Source organism: Cetorhinus maximus, chromosome 12 (assembly GCF_964194155.1).
Source record: "Cetorhinus maximus chromosome 12, sCetMax3.hap1.1, whole genome shotgun sequence".
In the NCBI taxonomy this organism is placed as follows: Eukaryota; Metazoa; Chordata; class Chondrichthyes; order Lamniformes; family Cetorhinidae; genus Cetorhinus; species Cetorhinus maximus.
The window spans coordinates 26,623,521-26,643,922 of record NC_135890.1 but is presented as its reverse complement, the minus strand read 5'-3'; the positions used below and the strand labels follow the sequence as shown (position 1 = coordinate 26,643,922).

Genomic DNA, 20,402 nt, shown 5'->3' with positions numbered 1-20,402 from the left:
TTAGGGAACATTATCTATAATTTTCGAGAGAATTACTTCAGCAATTGATGTCTATTCACTGTGAACTAAAACATTCTACAATCCAAGTCATAACATTTGCTGCCCCCAAGCATGGAACATTTTAAAAGTTGCACACTGACTAAATCTGTAATTTGAAATCAGTCCAATTTTCTGACCTTTCCTTGACCGTTCATTATACTTTTTAACAAATGTGTTTTGTATAGTTAGAAGAAATTCCCTTTTGTTCGCTCCTATGCATGTCAGTTCTTGAAAGAGCCTTATTTGCTGATTTGTTGCCTAGTTTCATGTTGTTGAAAAAATACATCTAACCAAAACAAAATGGGAGGATTTTCTACCTAGGCGATGAAGCTGAAAATCTACCCCGAGAGAGGAATAAGGACAGAAAACAGGAAGTGTATGGAGATAACTTAACAAAATATTAAAAAGAACAGTATTGTGCAACCTATCAATAAAAAGAGAATTATTAAATGGGAGATTGGGTCCCTCAGAAGAAAGGATAATGAGTTATTAGAGAATAAACAAAAATCGGCAGAGATAATTAACAAGTAATTTGTATCAGTGTTTACAAAAGAGAAAGATACTGGGGAGGAGATAAATCCTGAATTCATTAGATGCAAGAAGGAAAGTATTGTAATAAATATAAGAAACATTTTAGAGCAGTTAGTAAAGCTGGTCTGAGAAATTTCCTGGGCATAAATATGCCTTGAATGGAGGAAAGCTGGGTGATGTGGTAGTGTAGAGGCATTTGGGGGTTCAGGTTTACAACATTAAAAGTAGCACCTCAAGTGGATTAGAAACTATTTTAAGTTCTTTGATTTTTGAAACGGGTGAATATTCTTAAGAGATGGTTATGAAGAATTTTGAATAACTTTAACATTCTTATTCCTCTCCTGTGTATTTCAGCAGAGTTTCCTGCATATTTATTTAAATGAAGAATGGAGATTGAAAAGTAATTGAGCCATCTGTTGTCAAGTAATTAGACTGACATATACACACTAAATTTTCACAGATGTTATTTATATTTTATTCTTCATGCTGTCTGGCTCAGAAAGTACGAACTACTGTTTCCAAAATGTCATCAGTACCTCCTTTTCAATAATGTAAAAGATCTACACAAATGAACAAGGATACCAATATTTAGTTAAAAGCAAAATATTCTAGATGCTGGAAATCTGAAATAAAAACAGAAAATGCTGAAAAAACTCAGGTTTGACAGCATCTGTGGAGAGAGAAACAAAGTTAACGTTTCAAGTCTGTATGACTCTTCTTCAGAGCTGTTTAGTTGTCTGCAACAATCTGATTGATGTAATTCTCTTTTTATTCCAAAAAATGACTAATTCCAGTCTATCTCTGTTTACAGATCTTAACATTGTTGTAAATGTTTTGTTGTATACGCCAACCATTTACCAATATTGTTAGAGGATGACTGTACCACATGTGATGTAGCAAAGTATGAGCATAATGTCACCAAATAAAATGGGGCAGGTAATAAAGCTACTTACTATACAGTTCTGTGCTTCTGTTGAGATATGCGCTCTTCTGTCTGGTTCAGTTCATTCTGGCAAAGAAGCAGCTGCTGTCTCAGTTTGTTGACCTCTGTATCGTAGCCCTCAGGAAACTCATCACCTTTTTCCAACTCCTGCCTTTGGCGCTCCAATTCAGCAGTAAAGAACTTAGCATCCTGTAATAACTTGATCTCGGACTCCTGCGTCCTGAACATATGAATAGGTTCTTCCAGTTATAAGGCTATTACATGAAACTAATTTATATTACAGAAAGAATATAGAAAGGCATAAATGAAAACCAACTACAGGGTATAGTTAACTATCTGAGATGTTGCACAGAATATCTCAAAAGTTTTGGATGGAAAAGAGCATTATTTAAAATATAAATTACAGTACACCAGCTGCTAATTTGAAAATCCAATGATTTGCACCATGAACAAAACGTAAATCAAAATATATGGTACATGAAAGAAGTGATCCTCATGCACTATAAGTAAACTTAATGATTGTGTGTCAAAACTGATGATGAATCTGTTGCAAAATAGAGTGTTTCCTCTGTATGTGTCTTTCAGATGACGTGCTGTAAATTCTGATGAGTTTTAAATAATTCTCAGCAATGGCGTCTAACCTGTAGACTTGGTGCTGTTTGCCTAGTACCATGCTGATTTATCTAGAAAACTTTGATAGATCTACCTATATCATGAGGACACAAGTGTCTCGAATCCTTATTGTAAAAGTTCAGAATGTGCATTCCATGTTTGACAGCTAAGACCTTCTTACCATTCATAATGTGGTTTCTCCCATACAAGAGATATACCAGGATTTCATTGGAGATTCTCTCGTTCGGTGAGCAAAGCTTCAGCAGTTGATCAGTGAAACCTGATATGAACATGTAAATGGATTTCCATCGATCCTTTGCCAAAGTTCTGGCAGCCAATCAGGATAGTCCATGAAGAAATTTCCAGCAAAAGTAATCGTCACAGATCCTTTTTAGAATTTTACAAAAATAAGCATGCATAAGCTTAGAAATTCTATGTTTTGAGGGCACTGATATGGTCATTGTTATGACTGGATCAAACAAAAGGAGGGAGGATTGGTGCTGTGAGCAAGAGTAAAGGTTCAGCATAGTATCTCCTTTATAATATGCTGCTTTACAGCTTTGTCAGCTCACAATACTGCTGTACCATGTTCTTCCTTTGCATCTTCTGGTTCCTCAGCCCTTCTTTGTCTTCCTGCTCCACTTTACTTCAAGGCATCCCCTCTCAGAACAGTAGGATTGTGGTGCATGCTGCAAATGACTATGAATCCTGGCACTTGCTTTGAGCTGTGGTAAAGGACCACTACTGAACTGTCCAGTCTGTAACCATTATTTCAAGATACCAATGGTCTGCTCAATCAGAACTTAAGTTGCTGTATGTCTCTCACTATATCAGCACTCTGCATCTGTACCTGAGTTCCAAACAGAGGTCATAAGCCAGTTGATGAGCAGATAGCCTTTGTCTCCAGCAGCCAGCCTACCATGTTATGAGTGAAACAGAGGGGGTATCAAGTTCTGGTAAAAGCATCATAACAACTCCCAGGAAACCATGAATAGAGCTGCTTGATTCGCCGCTGTCTGTGGTCACAATCAAGTTGAACATTGAAGCCCTTCCCGTTGAGAATCAGTTCATGAGAATGGAGCACACTTGGCTATGTGAGTGCAGTCTAAGATGCCTTGCACCTGTGGGAATCCAGCAGTGTGGGCAAATCCCAATGCTCTTCCTCCCTGATTGTCAGCCTCCATGGGATAGTAAATGAACTGTTAATGCCTCACAGAGACATGCCGAATTGCTGTGGGCACAGCAAACTGACTGAAGTTGCTAATGTCATTGATGCCAGGTGCAGTTTACAATAAGCCAGAGAGCTCATGTACTTTTTACCCTTCCTGGGATATGTTGAGAGGCAACAATGCTATCTGAACTACTCTGCCAAAACAGATCACCCTGATAGGTCCAGTAGAATATCCAATTCTAGCTGTAGGAAAGCACAATTCTATAGCAAATCTAATTAATTGATCCTGGAGAGGTGGATATTGATCTCATGTAACTAACAGAGGGATATCCTGGCAAAGACCTGGATTCTTTCCCTGAGAGGAAAGGTATAGATATTTTTCCTTAGTTCTTTGGACTTCAGGAACCCTCTTCAGGAATGGCATGGTATTGCTCTGACTTTACCTTTGCAGTGGGGCCTCTCCTGTGTTGCTATAAGTTTGGACACCCACTCCAATCAATCCAGTAAGTCAATTCCCTGGATTTAGAATGGATCAGCATAAATATAGCAGCAGATGGAAGTTCTACCCACCACACTTCACACAGTGGAGTTAGTGGAGTTGACTACACCACCCCCCCAAACCCCATCCACAGGAAAAATCAAGTCCAAATAACATTTAGAATTAAAGCATTTGAGGGTGATGAAATTAGGGTATGCAAAAAGAATCTCCCCAAAGACAGAAAGGCTTTCAACATAAAATGATTACCAATGCAACAATTAATTATTAACAATTATCTGTTAATCAATGCTGTACCTTTTTAAAGCCTCGTGTAACAACATGTATTTGGATTTCAAATGGCCAATTTGAGTTCCACCGATTTTTCCAGCAGAAAATAACTGAAAGTTAGAAAAGTTAAATTTTAGTAATAGTATATTGTATTATGCTTTGATTATTGCTTTTTACTTAATCTAATTAATGGAGAAAGAGAATAATTAATATTTCTATCTTTAATAGCTTATCACAATGTCATACATGTTAAAATCAAGTTTTTAGACTTGTAATATTAGCAATAGAGATCCTGGAAATCTGTATGTCGTAATCATTGCAGTTACACGGGGGTTGCATCTGATGATTTCCTCCAGCCCTGATCTTGAGAAATTATGTGGGTTCACTGAGATGACACCAATTTCCTTTGAAGTTGACAAGTGCCCACGTCACTATGGGTGAATTCTAGAGAAGCTCAACCTGCTGACAGAAAGTTCTGTTTTCTCAGCAGTTCTCCTCTCAGGCCTTTTAGTTAAGGGGGCTAAACTTAGGTTGATTTTAAAAAAAATTATCTTCAGATTACTTCCCTTGCCTGGACTTCATCCAGCACTCCTTTCTGGAGGAAGTATGATTCATCTGACAACATGAAGCTTCCTCCAGTCTTATTCTTCCAATATCCTGTTACGGTTTGCAAAGTAGGACACACAATGTAGAAATTTCCTGCCTTTGACATCACAGAACCACAGAATTGTTATGGTGTAGAATGAGGCCAATCGTTCCATCGTGTCTGTACTGGCTCTCTGAGCACTTTAACTTAGTGCCAATCCCCTGCCTTTTCCCCGTAATCCTGCACATTGTTTCTATTTAAATAATCACCCAATGCCCTCTTGAATGCCTCAATTGAATCTGCCTCCACCACACTTCCAGGCAGTGCATTCCAAACCCTAACTACTCGCTGTGTGAAAAGTTTTTTCTCACCTCACATTTGCTTCTTTTGGAAAATACTTTAAAACTGTTCCCTCTGGTTCTCGATCTGTTTACAAGTGGGAACAGATTCTCCCTATCTATTCTGTCTCGACCCCTCATGATTTTGAAAACTTCTATCAAATCTTCTCTTAGCCTTCTCCTCTCCAAGGAAAACAGTCCCAACTTCTCCAATCTTTCCTCATACTGAAATGTCTCATCCATGCAACCATTCTGGTAAACCTCTTCTGCACTCTCTCCAATGCGTTCACATACTTCCTATAATGTGACACCCAGAACTGTACACAACGTGGTTGTTAGTGGTGGACAGAAGCTCTGCCCCCTTATGAGGCTGACTAAGATTTCTAGATTTAAGTTTCGCACTTCATGTACCCAGGTGCTGTCCTTTTTCTGAGCACTTCTGATAGACTCTTGGGGAATAGAAACAGGTTTATCTGGTGTTTTGATCATAACAGCCGCATTGTTATTCCACAAATTTTAAATATTGTCAAATGTATTAGGATGACTCAGTTCTGCCGAAGGGCCATGAAGGCTCGAAACGTTAACTGATTTCTTCTCCGCCGATGCTGCCAGACTTGCTGAGTTTTTCCAGGTAATTCTGTTTTTGTTTCAGTCAGCTGTGGAATTGTTTTTGGCTTAGTTGTATAGGCTATTGACATAATACTAAAGGACTGTAGCAGTTATTACTTACATTAAAAAATTAATGGAAGTTAAGAATTGCAAAAAATGTTCAGTAATGTTACTACAGGGGCCAAAATCCATTTAGTATAATTGAAAAGACTGCAGCACTGTCACAGTCCACCACCATGTTGGTGGCTCATGAGGTTCTTACCATCATGAATTTAAGCATTGTTATTTTACACCCACAATGCAGAATGTGTGTTATTTGTTAAAGTCCTAATGATAGGGCAGAATGAAACACAACGCATGGTTAAATTTTCCAACAAAACAAACATTTCTCCAAATTTCATTTAGCATTGTGCTGAGTTTCAGTTGCAGACGGATGGACAATAGGGAAAGAGTTTCTGATTGGGGTGACTTCCACCCACCACAGAGATGTTCCTGACAAACTTTTTATCCTACGCCATCTTCAAACCGAAACATCTTCCCCAACATCTGCCAAGTGGTTGCACGGAACTGGAACTGGAAACTTGTTGAGGCAAGTCTTGGAGAAGGTAGCCTTGAAAATTGTTTTTTTAATTTAAAATCTTGCTGCTGTTTCTGGGACCTCTTCATGATTATGCTTTGAGTTGAATTGCAAAGATCCATCTCCAAATAACTTCTGAGTCCTCCTCTGCCACCTCTGCTGGCCTTTCAACTCTCATCGGCAAGATTTAACAGACAGCCCTTGTTGTTGGTGTCTGCAGGCCAAATACCTGCAGACACAGCAGACGCCATGGGTTGAATTTTATTTAAGCAGACCCGCCGCGATGGGGAGGCAGGTAGCATGTTGAAAAACCAGTTTGTCATTGAAACTGCTTTGCCGAGGTTCTTTAACTCAGCCATGGCATTAGCATCCCACTTCCAGGTTTCCCAACCAATCAGAAAGGGCAGGCAGATGACATGCCAAATTCATTAAAGAAAGGATTTCTAATTAAAGGGATCCCAGTAGTGGTCAGAATGACTGAACTATCACTCAGCACAGACAGGAATGTAAAGGAGACTTGGGGAGGCTGTCCACACCCTGCCCAGTCTCTGCCTCTTACGTGGAGACCTGCTGTGGATCTGAGGAACTGAAGTAGGGTGATGTTTCTCAGCAATGGAATGAAGATACCAAACTCTCAAGCCAAGCAGTCATGGATGGAAGTGGCTGTAGAATTAAGCAGCAGGAGTGTGTTTCCTTAAACTAAGAGGTTCAAGGGCCTCAGAAGGACAGAACAAGTTAATGGAATAACAGGTGTCAAACCTCACACTCTGACTTTTCCACATTCTCTTGCACAACATTCCTTAGACCAACACACCTTGCAGCTCCACTCATTCGTCTCTCTCCAGGCACCTTCCCCCATCCCTATCTGGATGGCCAACACTGACATGCCCTCAACTTTGTGGCATCTCACACCCATGCCTCACAGTCACCCTCCACAAATGCTGCCCTTCCCTTCTTTCCACACAATCCATTTCTCAAACTCACAACTTTCTGCTTTCTTTCCTTGCTGAAGAAAACAAAGCAGGATTCTCAGGAGAGGCAGAGATTTGGGGCTGGACCTCCAGTGACAGCCACCTTGATGGCCACTGGCAATGCATGCCCACCTGGTCCACTGGGAAGGAGGCCTAGTTCCAGGAGGATATCTCTGTATATCTGTAATGGCCTGCCATAAAAAAAATCCTGAGCCTCCGGAGGCACTGGTGCTCATACATGTTGAGAGGGCTGATCTTCTGCCTATCGACCCTTTGTTGAGGGACTTGCCTTCTTTCAGCTGAATCTCCATGTCCAATCGCCTCTGTCCTTTGGAACAGCAAGTGGCTGAGGAGAACGCAGCTTATGCTGCTGCTGGTGTTGGAATTGGTGTTTTTCTTGTTCCTCATCAGAGATGGAAGGTAGAGCTGTATAAATGATGGCTGACAGCAGGGAAGTGCAGATCAAGGTGATTGAAGTCAAAAACAAGTGAACTGACTTCCAAGAATTTGGAAATCACCTGCCAAGTTCAGAAGAAGTGCTGTGAGCACAAACCTCTCACTTAAGTATGGCTGTAGCTCTTCAGTTCCACTCTTTGAAGGTTTCCCAGCCTGTCAATTTCACATCTGGTTGATCCCAGTAAGTTCCACACAATCCTGAGTTAATTGTGGATTTAAATATTTTCATTACTTACCGTCTGCTCCATGGAAGTTTCCCATTTGCCTGTAAATTCAACTCGGTTAAAATGAATGGGATCCTGTCAGGCCCCTGACCCGAACCCACTTTTAGGGGCTTTAAACCCGACCATGCCTGAATCTGCCCCTCTCATCCTTGGTAGTAAAATTTCTGTCCTTTGTTTTCCTAAATTAAATATAATTTGTATGGATCCTCACTGCTCATAAAGGTGGCTGCAGCTTATGCGATGGGAGAGTAGGGTGGAGAAGGAAGACATGCTGCAGGGTGGATTCCAAACCAGTTTTCCAGCATTGTGTCCCAAATATTCCCAAAGACCAGGTCGGGGGACTGGAAATCTAAAGCCTGTATATGGATTAAGATCATTGATAGCTTATGATACTAAATTAAATTTAATTATTAATTTTCTACCATGGGATAATGTGTCTGAAATGCAATGATGTGTAATATTTTGCACAATTGTACGATTTTTCTCCTGAAGATAAACACATCTTGAAGTACTCTATTTACTCAATTCCATTGTTTTAATGACCAGCTACATGTCTGGCGAGAGCAGAAAATTCCATTTGTTCAGCTTGAAAATGTCAGAAGTTCATAACATTGCTTTGGCATACTAACGTAAAGAGCAAAATTGACTCCATGATTTTATTTTTTGAATTTCAGCACAAAAGAAGGGAGTATTTTAAGAAAAAAAATCCATTGCTTCACAGGAAGTAACAGCATGATCTGACATACATACTGCTGTCATAGAAATTAATGCTTGTGGCATTTGGAATTAATGTTTACATCCTGACATTCAGGACGCTTAAGTTTTCCTAATAAATAGTTGTTATGGAGAAAGTAACAAATGGTCTCTTGGCCTGTTCTGAACTAGTTGGAAATATAGGATCCACTTGAAACGTAAAGTACGTCAGACATTTATACTTATTTTTCTGTATACCAAAATATATTTGAGGGTGTCCCAGTGTAACATTGTTTGCCTGATGAAGTCATTGCTGGAAAATAAAAATTCAAACTCAATACAGTCAGTTAGGTACTATTCTGCAATTTTATTTTACTGGAAGCAAATGTTTTGTATAATAATAAAGCATTGGGAAGCAGTGGAAGCCCTTTTTTTCCAAATTCTGTTTTAAAGTTTTGAAGCCCTTAATGAACATATGTAACTTGCATTCCTTTAATACAAATTATGTACACAGACAGAGCACTTTGCATAGTGCTCGAGAGCTGAATAGACACTGAGTTAGAGGGAAGAGGGTAAGGAGTGGGTAAGATGAAGGAATAGCCTCTGAGGTTGGAGCAGAGAATGGGAAGCAGGGTGGTGTTTGGTGGATACGTTCAGGGAACTGATTTCAAATGTAGAAAGGATAAGAGCCATGGATTTGAAAGTGAAGACAAAAATCTTAGTTAACTCTCTGTAATACAGGACCAAAGGAGATTTGAGAATCGTAATGCAGGCCTTAGTGTGGGTGAGGCCACAGCTGTTATGACCGACACAGATGGTAAAGCAGAGTTATTTTCAAAAATCCCAGAGGGAAACTTTAAACAAATGTTATAACCAATAATTTTAAGGGCAGAATTCTCCAGTCAGTGAGCAGGGACGGGGCCTGCTCACCGATGCATAAAATGACGCGCGGTGAAGGTGGGCAGGCGTCCTGACGTCACCGCACATCATTTAGATTTCCAATTCGGCGGGCGCGCAGCCAACTTGACCTTAAGATTGGCGGGCAGGCGAAGAGCCCAGACGGCCTTCGCATTTTTCATGAAACCTCATCCACGGGCGTGATGAGATTTCATGAAGTGTTTTAAAAGTCAATAAAAATTTTAAAAATAATTCTTTCACGTGTTCCAGCTCATGTGACAGTGTCACATTAGGGGACATGTTTTAAAAGTTTTTATTTCCCTTTATTTAAATTTACACACGTCAAACTGATCGCCCTGAGGCACCTCTGTGCCTCAGGGAGATCTCTGCGCTCTTTCACGTGTATGCGCGAAAGACCGCAGGGAACAACTCAGGTAATCCCCCCTCCACCTGCACAGGGAGCGCTCAGTGCTTCCAGGCGCGCGTCATGCTGGGCGGGCCTTTATTGGCAGCGTGCAGATCGGGTTTGCGTCCGCCCCGCACAACCCCCCTGACGGGGGCAAAATTCAGCCCTAAGTGTTAGATTTGAGATGCAGCTCTAAACTCAGGAACAGACCACTAGTTCTCGAGGTTTTACATTAAACTAAATAAAACATTGCATTAATTTACACAGGTTAAAATATATATACACATGGCTACAAATTACTACTATCGTAACTTTTTAACAAATTCCCAAACTAATCTCCATTAAGGCATCAACAACCCATAGACTTAACCAAACATCAGGCAAAGCATTTTCACCGTACAAATTCAAAGTGAGGTTCCTTTCACTGTGTAGCCAGTTGGAGGCTTGCAGCTGCCTTTTGATCTTACATTGCCTCTGCCTGCACACCCGAAAACTACTGAAGTTATACCTACCAGCCCTATTGAATGTTAATTCTCATTGTATCAACAACCTCTTTGAACTTCACCTTTTAACAATGAAACCCCTTTCATAATACCTATTTTATTAGTAATATAAACATATTGCTTGGTAGCTGCTAGAAAGGCACCAATTTTCACCCCACTTCTTGAATGCTCTATTCAAAAAATGCAAATGCACATTATCTCTCTTCCATATCAAAGTACCCAGACTAGCTGGCTTTAATCCAATTAAGGCATACCTGCAGACTAAACCTCTATTTGAAAAGAAAAATATTTTCCAAAATATTATACACATTAATTGCTTCATGACAACAGCCCACAAAATTCTAGAATTTTGATCATTTATAGTTTATGGATGGCAACGTTGAGAGGCAGGCAAGAAGAATGCTGGAGAAATCCAGTGATGAGATTATAGAAGCATGGATCAGGATTGTTCCACTTTCACGACTGCATATGCAGTGCCCATAAAGGCCAGCTAGGGTTCTCATGTGTTGGGACCTGATCTTTTAAGCCAAAAATGTATTTTTCAATTACACTCTGGAAAAGCTTTTTGTTAATTTGTTCTTGGGATGTGGGCATCACTGACAATTACCCTTGAGAAGGTGGTAGTATACCGCCTTTAGAATGGCAGCAGTCCATGTGGTACAGAGACACGCACAGTTATTAGGAGAGAGACCCAGAACTTTGGCCCAGCAAAATTGGTGAAGGAATGGTGATATAGTTCCATTATGATGGTAAGGGACTTGGAGGGGAACTTGCAGGTGGTGGTGTTCCCATACATCTGCTACCCTTGTCCTTCTAGATGGTAGGTCGTGGGTTAGGAAGGAGATATCTGCAGGACTCCTGCAGCCATGTCCTAGGGTTGAAATTATTGACATCCAACAACCACAATAATCTTCCTTTGTGCTCGGTATGACTCCAGCCAGTAGAGAACTTTCCCCATGATTCCCATTCTCAATTTCACTAGGGCTCCTTGATGCCATGCTTGGTCAAATACTGCCTTGAGGTCAAGAGCAATCACTCTCATTCACCTCTAGAATTCAGCTCTTTTGTCCATATTATAATGAGGTCTGAAGGCAAATAGCCCTAGCAGAACCCAAACTAAGCACTGGTGAGCAGGTTGTTGCTGAGTAAGTGCCACTTGATAGTGGTATCAAAGACATCCATCACTTTGCTGATGATTGAGAGTAGACTAATGGTGCGATAATTGGCCAGATTGGATTTTTAAAAATTCTTTCATGGATTGTGGCCATTGCTGGCAAGGCCAGCATTTGTTGCCCATTCCTAATTGCCCTGAATTGAGTGGCTTACTAGGCCCTTTTACAGGGCAGTTAAAATTCAACCACATTGTTTTGGGTCTGAAATCACATGTGGGCCATACTGGGTAAGGATGGCAGATTTCTTTCCCTAAAGAGCATTAATGAACCAAAGAACAAAGAAAAGTACAGCACAGGAACAGGCCCTTCGACCCTCCAAGCCTGCGCCGATCATATTGCCTGTCAAACTAAAACATTTTGCACTTTCGGGATCCGTATCCCTCTATTCCCATCCTATTCATGTATTTGTCAAGCTGCCTCTTAAACACCACTATCGTACCTGCTTCCACCACCTCCTCTGGCAGCGAATTCCAGATACTCATGACCCTCTGTGTAAAAAACTTGCCCCGCACATCTCCTCTAAAGTTTTCTCCTCTCACCTTAAATCTATGTCCCCTAGTAATTGACTCTTCCACCCTGGGAAAAAGCTTCTGACTATCTGCTCTGTCCATGCCACTCATAATTTTGTAAACTTCTATCAAGTCTATTCTCAACCTCCATCGCTCTAGTGAGAACAATCTAAGTTTCTCCAACCTCTCCTCATAGCTAATAACCTCCAGACCAGGCAGCATCCTGGTAAACCTCCTCTGCACCCTCTCCAATGCCTCCAAATACTTCTGGTAATGTGATGACCAGAATTGCACGCAATATTCCAAGTGTGGCCTAACCAAGGTTCTATAAAGCTGCAGCATGACTTCCCAGCTTTTATACCCCTGCCGATGATGCCTTCCTGACTACCTTATCCACCTGCGTTGCCACTTTCAGTGACGTGTGGACCTGTACACCCAGATCCCTCTGCCCGTCGATGCACTTAAGGGTTCTGCCATTTACTGTATAATTCCTACCTGTATTAGACCTTCCAAAATGCATTACCTCGCATTTGTCTGGATTAAACTCCATCTGCCATTTCTCCGCCCAAGCTTCCAACCGATCTATATCCCGTTGTATCCTTTGACAATCCTCTTCACTATCTGCAGCTCCTCCAACCTTAGTGTCGTCTGCAAACTTACTAATTAGCCCGGTTACATTTTCCTCCAAATCATGTACGTATACTACAAACAGCAAAGGTCCAAGCACTGATCCCTGCGGAACACCACTAATGGGTTTTTACCAGCATCATAAATGGGTTCATGGTCGCCATCACTGAGACTAGCTTTCAATTCTAGATTTTTATTGATTAATTGAATTTTAAATTCCACCAGCTGCCAAGGTGGGATTTGAACCTGTGTCCCTCTTGCATTAGCCAGGGCCTCAGCTTTACTAATCCAGTGACATTACCATTAAATCACAATCTCTCCGATTTGTCCTACTTTTTTGTGCTGGATATAAAAGGGCAGTTTTCCACATTGTTGGGTAGATAGCAATGTTGTAACTGGACTGGAACAGCTGGGCTAAGGGCAGAGCTAGTTGTGGAGCACAAGCTGAAATGTTCTCAGAGCCTACAGCCATTGCTGTATCCAGTGCCTCCAGCTGTTTCTTGATATCGCATGGTGTGAACCAAATTGTCTGAAACCTGGCATCTTTAATGGTTGGAATCTCAGTCGGAGGCCGAGATGAATCATCCACTCAGTACTTCTGGCTGAAGGTACTTGCAAATGCTTCAGCCTTGTCTTTTGCACTGATATACATCCCATTATTGAGGAGGAATGTTTTTGCAGCCGCCTCCTCCTCCTCCAATTAGTTGTTTAATTGTCCACCACCACCATTCATGACTAGATGTGGCAGGGCTGGAGAGCTTTGATTTCAGCTGTTCAGCAGGCATATTACCCTGTGTTTATAGCTTCATCAGGTTGGCACTCCATTTTTGGGTATGCCTGGTGATGTTTCTGGCTTGCTGTCCTACACTCCTCATTGAATCAGGGGTGGTCCCCTGGCTTGATGGTAACAGTAGAGTGAGGAATATATCGGGCCATGAGGTTGCAGATTGTTGTTGAATACAGTTCTGTTGCTGCTGATGGCCCACAATGCCTCATGGATGTCCAGTTTTGTGCTGCTAGATCAGTTCTGAGTCTAACCAATTTAGCTAAGGGGTAGTGCCATATAACAAGATGGAAGATATCCTCAGTGTGAAGATGGGTCTTCATCTCCACATAGACTGTGTGGTGGCCACTCCTACCAGTACTGTCATGACAGGTGCATCTGTGACAGGTAAATTTGTGAAGATGAGGTCCTCTTGTTGCTTCTCTCACCAACTGCTAAAGGCTCAGTTTGGCAGATATGTCCTTCAAGACTCAGCCAGCTCGATCAGCGGTGGTACTAACGAGCCACTATTGGTGATGGACATTGAAGTCCCTCAATCAGAGTACATTCTGTGTCTTGCTACCCTCAGTGCATCTTCCAAGTGGTGTTCAGCATACAGGAGTACTGATTCATCAGCTGAGGGAGGGTGGTAGATTGTAATCAATAGGAGGTTTCCTTGACCATGTTTGATCTGATGTCATGAGATTTCATGAAGTCCAGAGTCAATGTTAGTTCCAGGGCTACTCCTTCTCAACTGTACACTATTGTGCCACCCCCTCTAGTGGGTCTGTCCTGTTAGTTGGACAGGACATACCCAGGGATGGCGATAGAGGAGTCTAGGGTGTTGGCTGTAAGGTGGTTTTCTGAGTATGACTGTGTCAGGTTATTCCTTAACTAGTCTGTGGGACAGCTCTCCCAATTTTGGCACAAGTACCCAGACATTAAGTGAGGAAGACTTTGCAGGGAAGTTTCTGGTACTGTACCAAGATTCTTGGGACCAGACTCCTTGTTTCGTCCTCCATGGATAACTGCTTCCACAGTCTTCACAGCGTACGTCTGGTGGTTCTCTTGACTCCATAAAGAAAGTTGACCTCTCTCCTCCGTTCCACCTCCTGCACTAAGGGCTTAGACTCTGAATCTGAGAACCAAGAAGGCCTCGATCTAGCTTACTGATCCATTATTCAGATTTCTTCCTGCCTAGAAAGCCTTTCCAGTCCACTTCCAGCATCTGTTGCAGCTAGATTGAACTCTCCCTTTAAGAGGCAAGGCTTTAAGAAGTGCAGGCCAATTTTAATTGATGCAAGTCTTGTATGAATTTTGGCCTTCTGCTCACCAATGTATTTAGCACTAGGCTGCACACCTCAATCATGGAGATGGGCACGCAGCATGACGTGTGTATGCTGCTGCATCACTAGCAGCTGGCATGGGGTAATCGCACATTACGGTCCCCATGCCTGCTAACAGGCCTTAATGAATTTCAAAGTGTTTAAGCCCAGTGACAACTTGCTGTTAAAGTTATTTGATTGTACCCAGAAATATTAATTCAAGAAACAGGCCTTTGAAAATATGGTCAATTTGGAATGTGTTGGGAAACGTCCAGGCTGACTCTTCACCTTTATATTTCCCATCAAAGAGCCAGAAACTTTGGAAAGGTATGTTTCTTGGATGAAGACCTAATTCTGGGATAATGCCAGTTCAATCCTTTAATGAACACAGATCTAAATATTTAGACATGTACTTGAGCTATTTTCAGTACTTTGTATAATGAATTAAACTTAAGTATTTTTTGAGTGAAGAACATGGAGCAGATAGATTTCCATAAAAGGATTCAGCAAACTTGCTGAAACAAATGCCAAATAATAAGGGGCTATCTTTAAATTGTCAGAGTTTTTATAAGAGTAGAGAGAGTTCTCTGATTGTGTTTTAAAAACTTGTGCAGGGAGGATGGAAGCTAGAATGTATAATCAAGCAGCACTCTTTGAATTAGTTTAGAAACAGACAACATCTATGGATGGTTCCCAAATAAAAGTAATTTGAATCTAATGCTGCAGTGTCTTTATAAAGAAGGTGAATTAAAGGGCCCGTTTTGGTGTTTAATTCACACCTGCAGTAAAAGGATGATAGCTGTGGTCAGTCAATTATCTCATTGCACTTGAGATTCTGTCACATTCCAAAATGTATTATCAATGACTTTGTATTCAGTAATGAGATTTAAAGTACTGTACTTAAAAGGTTCAATGAAGTAACACATTGGATTAGATTTTTAAACTTGTTGCCTAGGCATAAAGCTGTTGTGAATCAGCTGCCTTTTATCAAAACTACCTGATTTTCATTTCCACTGAACTCAATAGGCGCAGCAATCTGTAACCCCAGTTTTGAAAATCTACCCCATTATTTCAACAAACATCTTTCAGAATACAGTTAAATTCAGGCAATATTAAATTGCTGTTTTTTTAGAAAAAAAACCATAGCAACATTTTCATCAAGCCAAAAGCATTTTTATCAGATGGTTTAGAACCATAGAAACGTTACAGCACAGGAGGAGGCCATTCGGCCCATCTTGTCCATGCCAGCCCGAGGACACCCAGGTGCCCTTTCTAATCCCACCCAGCCCATAGCCCTGCAGCTTTCGCACTTAAGGTGCAGATCCAGGTACTTTTTAAAAGAGTTTAGAGTTTCTGCCTCTACCACCAACTTGGGCAGCGAATTCCAGACACCCACTACCCTCTGCGTAAAAAAGTTCTTCCTCATGTTCCCCCTACACCTTCTGCCACTTATCTTGAATCTATGTCCCCTGGCTCTAGAATACTCCACCAAGGGAAACAATTTTATCCTGTCCACTCTATCTGTCCACTCTATCTATTCTCCTCATAATTTTGTACACCTCAATCAAGTCACCTCTCAGCCTTCTTTGTTCTAAGGAAAATAACCCCAACCTATCCAATCTCTCCTCATAGCTACACTTTTCTAACCCTGGCAACATTCTTGTAAACCTCATCTGTACTCTCTCCAGAGCTATTACGTTCTTCCTGTAATGTGGTGACCAGAACTGCACATAATACTCCAGTTGTGGCCTCACCAGTGTTTTATGCAATTCCAACATTATATCCTTACTTTTATATTCTATACCTCTGCCAATGAAGGAGAGCAGTACATATGTATTTTTGTATTTTTTCTGTTCATTGTTTCAGGTGCTTAAGAGTTTCTGAAATAAAAACAGAAAATGCTGGAAAAACTCAGCAGGTCTGGCAGCATCTATGGAGAGAGAAACAGAGTTAATATTTTGAGTCTGTATGACTCTTCTTCAGATGTCTACAGAAGAGTTTCTGTTTTAAGATGCCTCAGTAAATCATTGAGTGTAGGTTGGGAGCTTTCTTCTTTTCATGAACGTCACCACTTTCATGCATAAACCACAAGACAGAAAATTGCTTTCTGCAATAAATATTTGAATGCCATGGAAGATGTTAGTTCCCTATATATTTTCTCGATTTGAAACAGTATGGAAAAAATTCTAAATGTGGTTTAGCAAATTTGTGACTGGATGGGACTTAACCCATTAAATAATTAGTTTATTTTGTGCAGGGTTTGCTTTGTTGTACACTTGCACCTATGTTTCTCCAAGATTACAGAATTTTTAGTTGCACTTGGAAATTCCCCTGAAGGAGGTAACAAGCAGATACAGAAAATTAAGCAGTTCTGTGAGATCAGATCACACTTGTGCATTTCTTAGCAGTCAAATAGTGGCAACAGTAAGGACCTTATGAACCAAGTTACTTGTCTGCCTTTTCAGTCATTGGAATACTGCATGGGCCTTGGAAAGGAGGAATCAAAAAGCACAAATCTTTTAGGCAGTACAGAATAACATTTCCCAATCCCCACCAAATATTTTGAATAGTACCAATAGTAAATTACAGAATGGTTTTATTAATCCAATAGAACATCTTTGAATTGTTAGTTTTGGAATTTATCCTGTTATGACCTGGGTAGAGATGGGTAACTTTTTTGGAAAAAAGAAATCCAAAATCCTGTTATTTACTGAAAGAATGAAACCACAAGAGTCCACACTTTAAACCATGGGCAGGATTTATCCTATGGCGGGTGGGCTGGGCAGGGCAGGAGCGGGCGGGGGCAGGCACAGAGCCGATCACCGCCTGTGATTGGCTCTGCACCGCCATATTACACAGGTGGGCCAATTAAGGCCCGCCCAGTGTAATACACAGCCAGTAGCGCTCAGCACTACCTGTGCAGGCAGGGGGAGGAGGGCGAGTCACGGCCAGCATTCTTTCACGCATGCACGCGAAAGAGCGCTTCAATCTCCCTGAGGCAGCTCTGTGCCTCAGGGAGATTGAATTGATATTAAAATTATTAAATAAATGGTTCAAAAATTCATTTAAACATGTCCCCTCATGTGACTGTGTCAAATGAGTTGGGACATGTTTTTATATTTGTGGAAATTTATTTATTTATTTAACAAAAGCTTCAGGAAGCTTCATCCCACTCGTGGATGAGATTTCCTGAAAAACACGAAGGCCGCTTGGGCTTTTCGCCTGCCCGCCAACCTTAAGGTTGGATGGGCAATGTTTAAAAGTGGTTCAATGAATTTCTTAATGGCCTTAATAGGCCTTTTACATTTTGACGGGCACACAGCCGACTCCGGCACGCGCCCGTGAACGAAATAGCATGATGGCGTGCGATGACGTCAGGACGCACGCCCGACGTCATCGTGTGTCATTTTACACTTCGGCGCCCCCACCCCTGCACACCAACCAGAAAATTCTGCCCCAAGAATCTTTACTATACAAGAGCCAAACAAAGCAAACACTAAATACTGTCTTTGCTGGATCTACACAGACCATCGTTAGCAGTTGAGGAGGTACTGCAGACGTTTGCTATTTTGGCGAAGACCGTGTCAGTGGAACTCAGGTTAGTTTTATACTCTAAGACTCAGAATAAACTTAAGTTAAACATGCAAATTGAAGTAGATTATAAACTATAAATTACACATTAAATGGCAGATAACACTAAAACAGATCTTATGAATTGGCTAGGCAGTCCACTCAACAAATATGTTATCAATCTCAGTCACAAAATCCTTCAAAATTCTGCCTTCCTCACAAAGAATTTCAGCTCCTCCCCTACTAGGATTTAGCCTGATCACAAGCTGATAATGGTCACAACCAACCCGAGTTCCACTGACACGGTCTTCACCAAAATAGCAAACGTCTGCAGAACCTCCTCAACTGCTAACGATGGTCTGGCGTAGATCCAGCAATGTTATCTCCAATTAACAGAAACAGCTGCAGCAACTAGGGCCGGAACTTTCTGTTCTGGAGACTAAGTGCGGTGGTGGGTGGGTTTTGCAGCGCATTTCCCACTGGGCAGAGTGGCAGAAAATTGCGCTCGATTTCCCGCTCGGAAACTTATTAATTATGCATCGCTGAGTATCTCTCCAAGTCACATGGCGGGGTGGACATGCTCCGCTGTTTCCTTATAGGGTCAAAAGTCTGGGTGTCATATTTAAACACCTCCTGAACACACACATAACTCTCAGCACACCAGCTGTGTGCAGGAAATTTCCTGATATAGCTCCATTGAAGAGAAAAGCTGCTGCTCCCAGGTTCAGCAATGACTCCCCTCAGGCCCTTATCTGTGGAGTTCACCAGCACCGGGATGTCTTCTACCTGAGCGGTGGCTCTGGGAGGCCCACTAGCCTCACCTTGCTGGCCTGGGAGGTGGTTGCAAGGGTGGGGGGGGGGTGTCAGCTCATTTGGTACCCGCTAAAGAAACGCTATCCAGAGCAGGAAGAGGATGAATGATCTTATCCGCCCCGCCAGGGTAAGTCAACCTTCAACTCATTCTAATCTCACACTCTCATAATGGCATTATGCACTCAAATGGTTACGCTGCTGAAGGATTGCACAATATTAGCTGAGATGTCAGTACTAATTGTCTCATGGACACTTTAACATCACTAGCATCTCATCTATCATGCTGCGCAAACTCATCCTCTGTTCTTACTGGGAAGGGCTCAGCACACACAGCAGGCATGCATGCTTCCCAACCTCTTCTCAATCTCTTCTCATCACGGTCCATTCCATTTATCTTCATGCAGGCCAAGCTCACAACCGGAGGGTGATATTCCAGATGGGAGGAGGGACGTCCAAGAGCTATCCCAGTTTGAAGATGCTGCTGCTCAGCTGACAGGTGAAGGCAAAGATGGCTCCTGTGGGGAAGGCAAGATCGGCCTCTCCCAGCAAGCCAGTAGAGATAAGCCTCCTTTAGTTGATCACATCCTGATAATCATAGTGAGTGATAATCACAGTGGAATATCACCCTCCGGTTGTAAGCTTGGCCTGCATGAAGATAAATGGAATGGACTGTGATGAGAAGAGGTTTGGAAGCATGCATGCCTGCTGTGTGTGCTGAGCCCTCCCCAATAGAGGCAGAGGATAAGTTTGTGCAGCATGATAGATGAGATGCTGGTGATGTTAAAGTGTCCATGAGACAATTGGTGCTGACATCTCAGCTAATATTGAGATCCCTCATCAGTGTAACCCTTCGAATGCATAATGCCATTATGAGAATGTGAGATTAGAATGATGTTGTATTCTACATACAATGTTGTATTCTGCCTGCTTATGACCTAAATCTATCTTCTTTCTCTTACAGGCACCAGCAGGCCCAGACAGAGCTCCAGACCAACCATAAACCCTCAGAGGAGGATGCTGAGGATGCATCAGATGAAGACCCGTCACTGCATTCACCTGCACCCTTCATCAGTGCAGAGGCACACACCCTGGTGGCTCATGGATCTAAATTAGGCACGGGGTCACATTCTAGGGAACACCTCACTGACATGTCTCCACAGCAGTTGAAGGAAGTGACACCCTAGGTCTCTGGAACTTGGAGGACTGCTGGAGATCAGGCACCCACTTAGTCTGAGTCAGATGATGAGCCTCTGCAAGCGGCGCCTCTAACATGATGGAGGTGCAACACCAGGCGGCAGGAA

The 20,402-nt window shown here is 41.9% G+C and overlaps 1 protein-coding gene across 2 annotated transcripts in view; it reads right to left on the bottom strand.

Annotated features, from left to right (window-relative positions):
* The window catches only part of ccdc146 (coiled-coil domain containing 146), a 151,333-nt gene that overhangs the window by 101,331 nt on the left and 29,600 nt on the right, over positions 1-20,402 (bottom strand). Inside the window, exons 3-4 of one of the 2 annotated variants that reach the window (XM_078553226.1) lie at positions 4,090-4,172; positions 1,524-1,733 (exon numbers count right to left, since the gene is read on the bottom strand). In XM_078553226.1, the coding sequence (XP_078409352.1) occupies positions 1,524-1,733; positions 4,090-4,172 (293 nt within the window). The remainder of the gene's footprint in view (positions 1-1,523; positions 1,734-4,089; positions 4,173-20,402) is intronic. The other variant, XM_078553227.1, reaches the window with a different exon arrangement.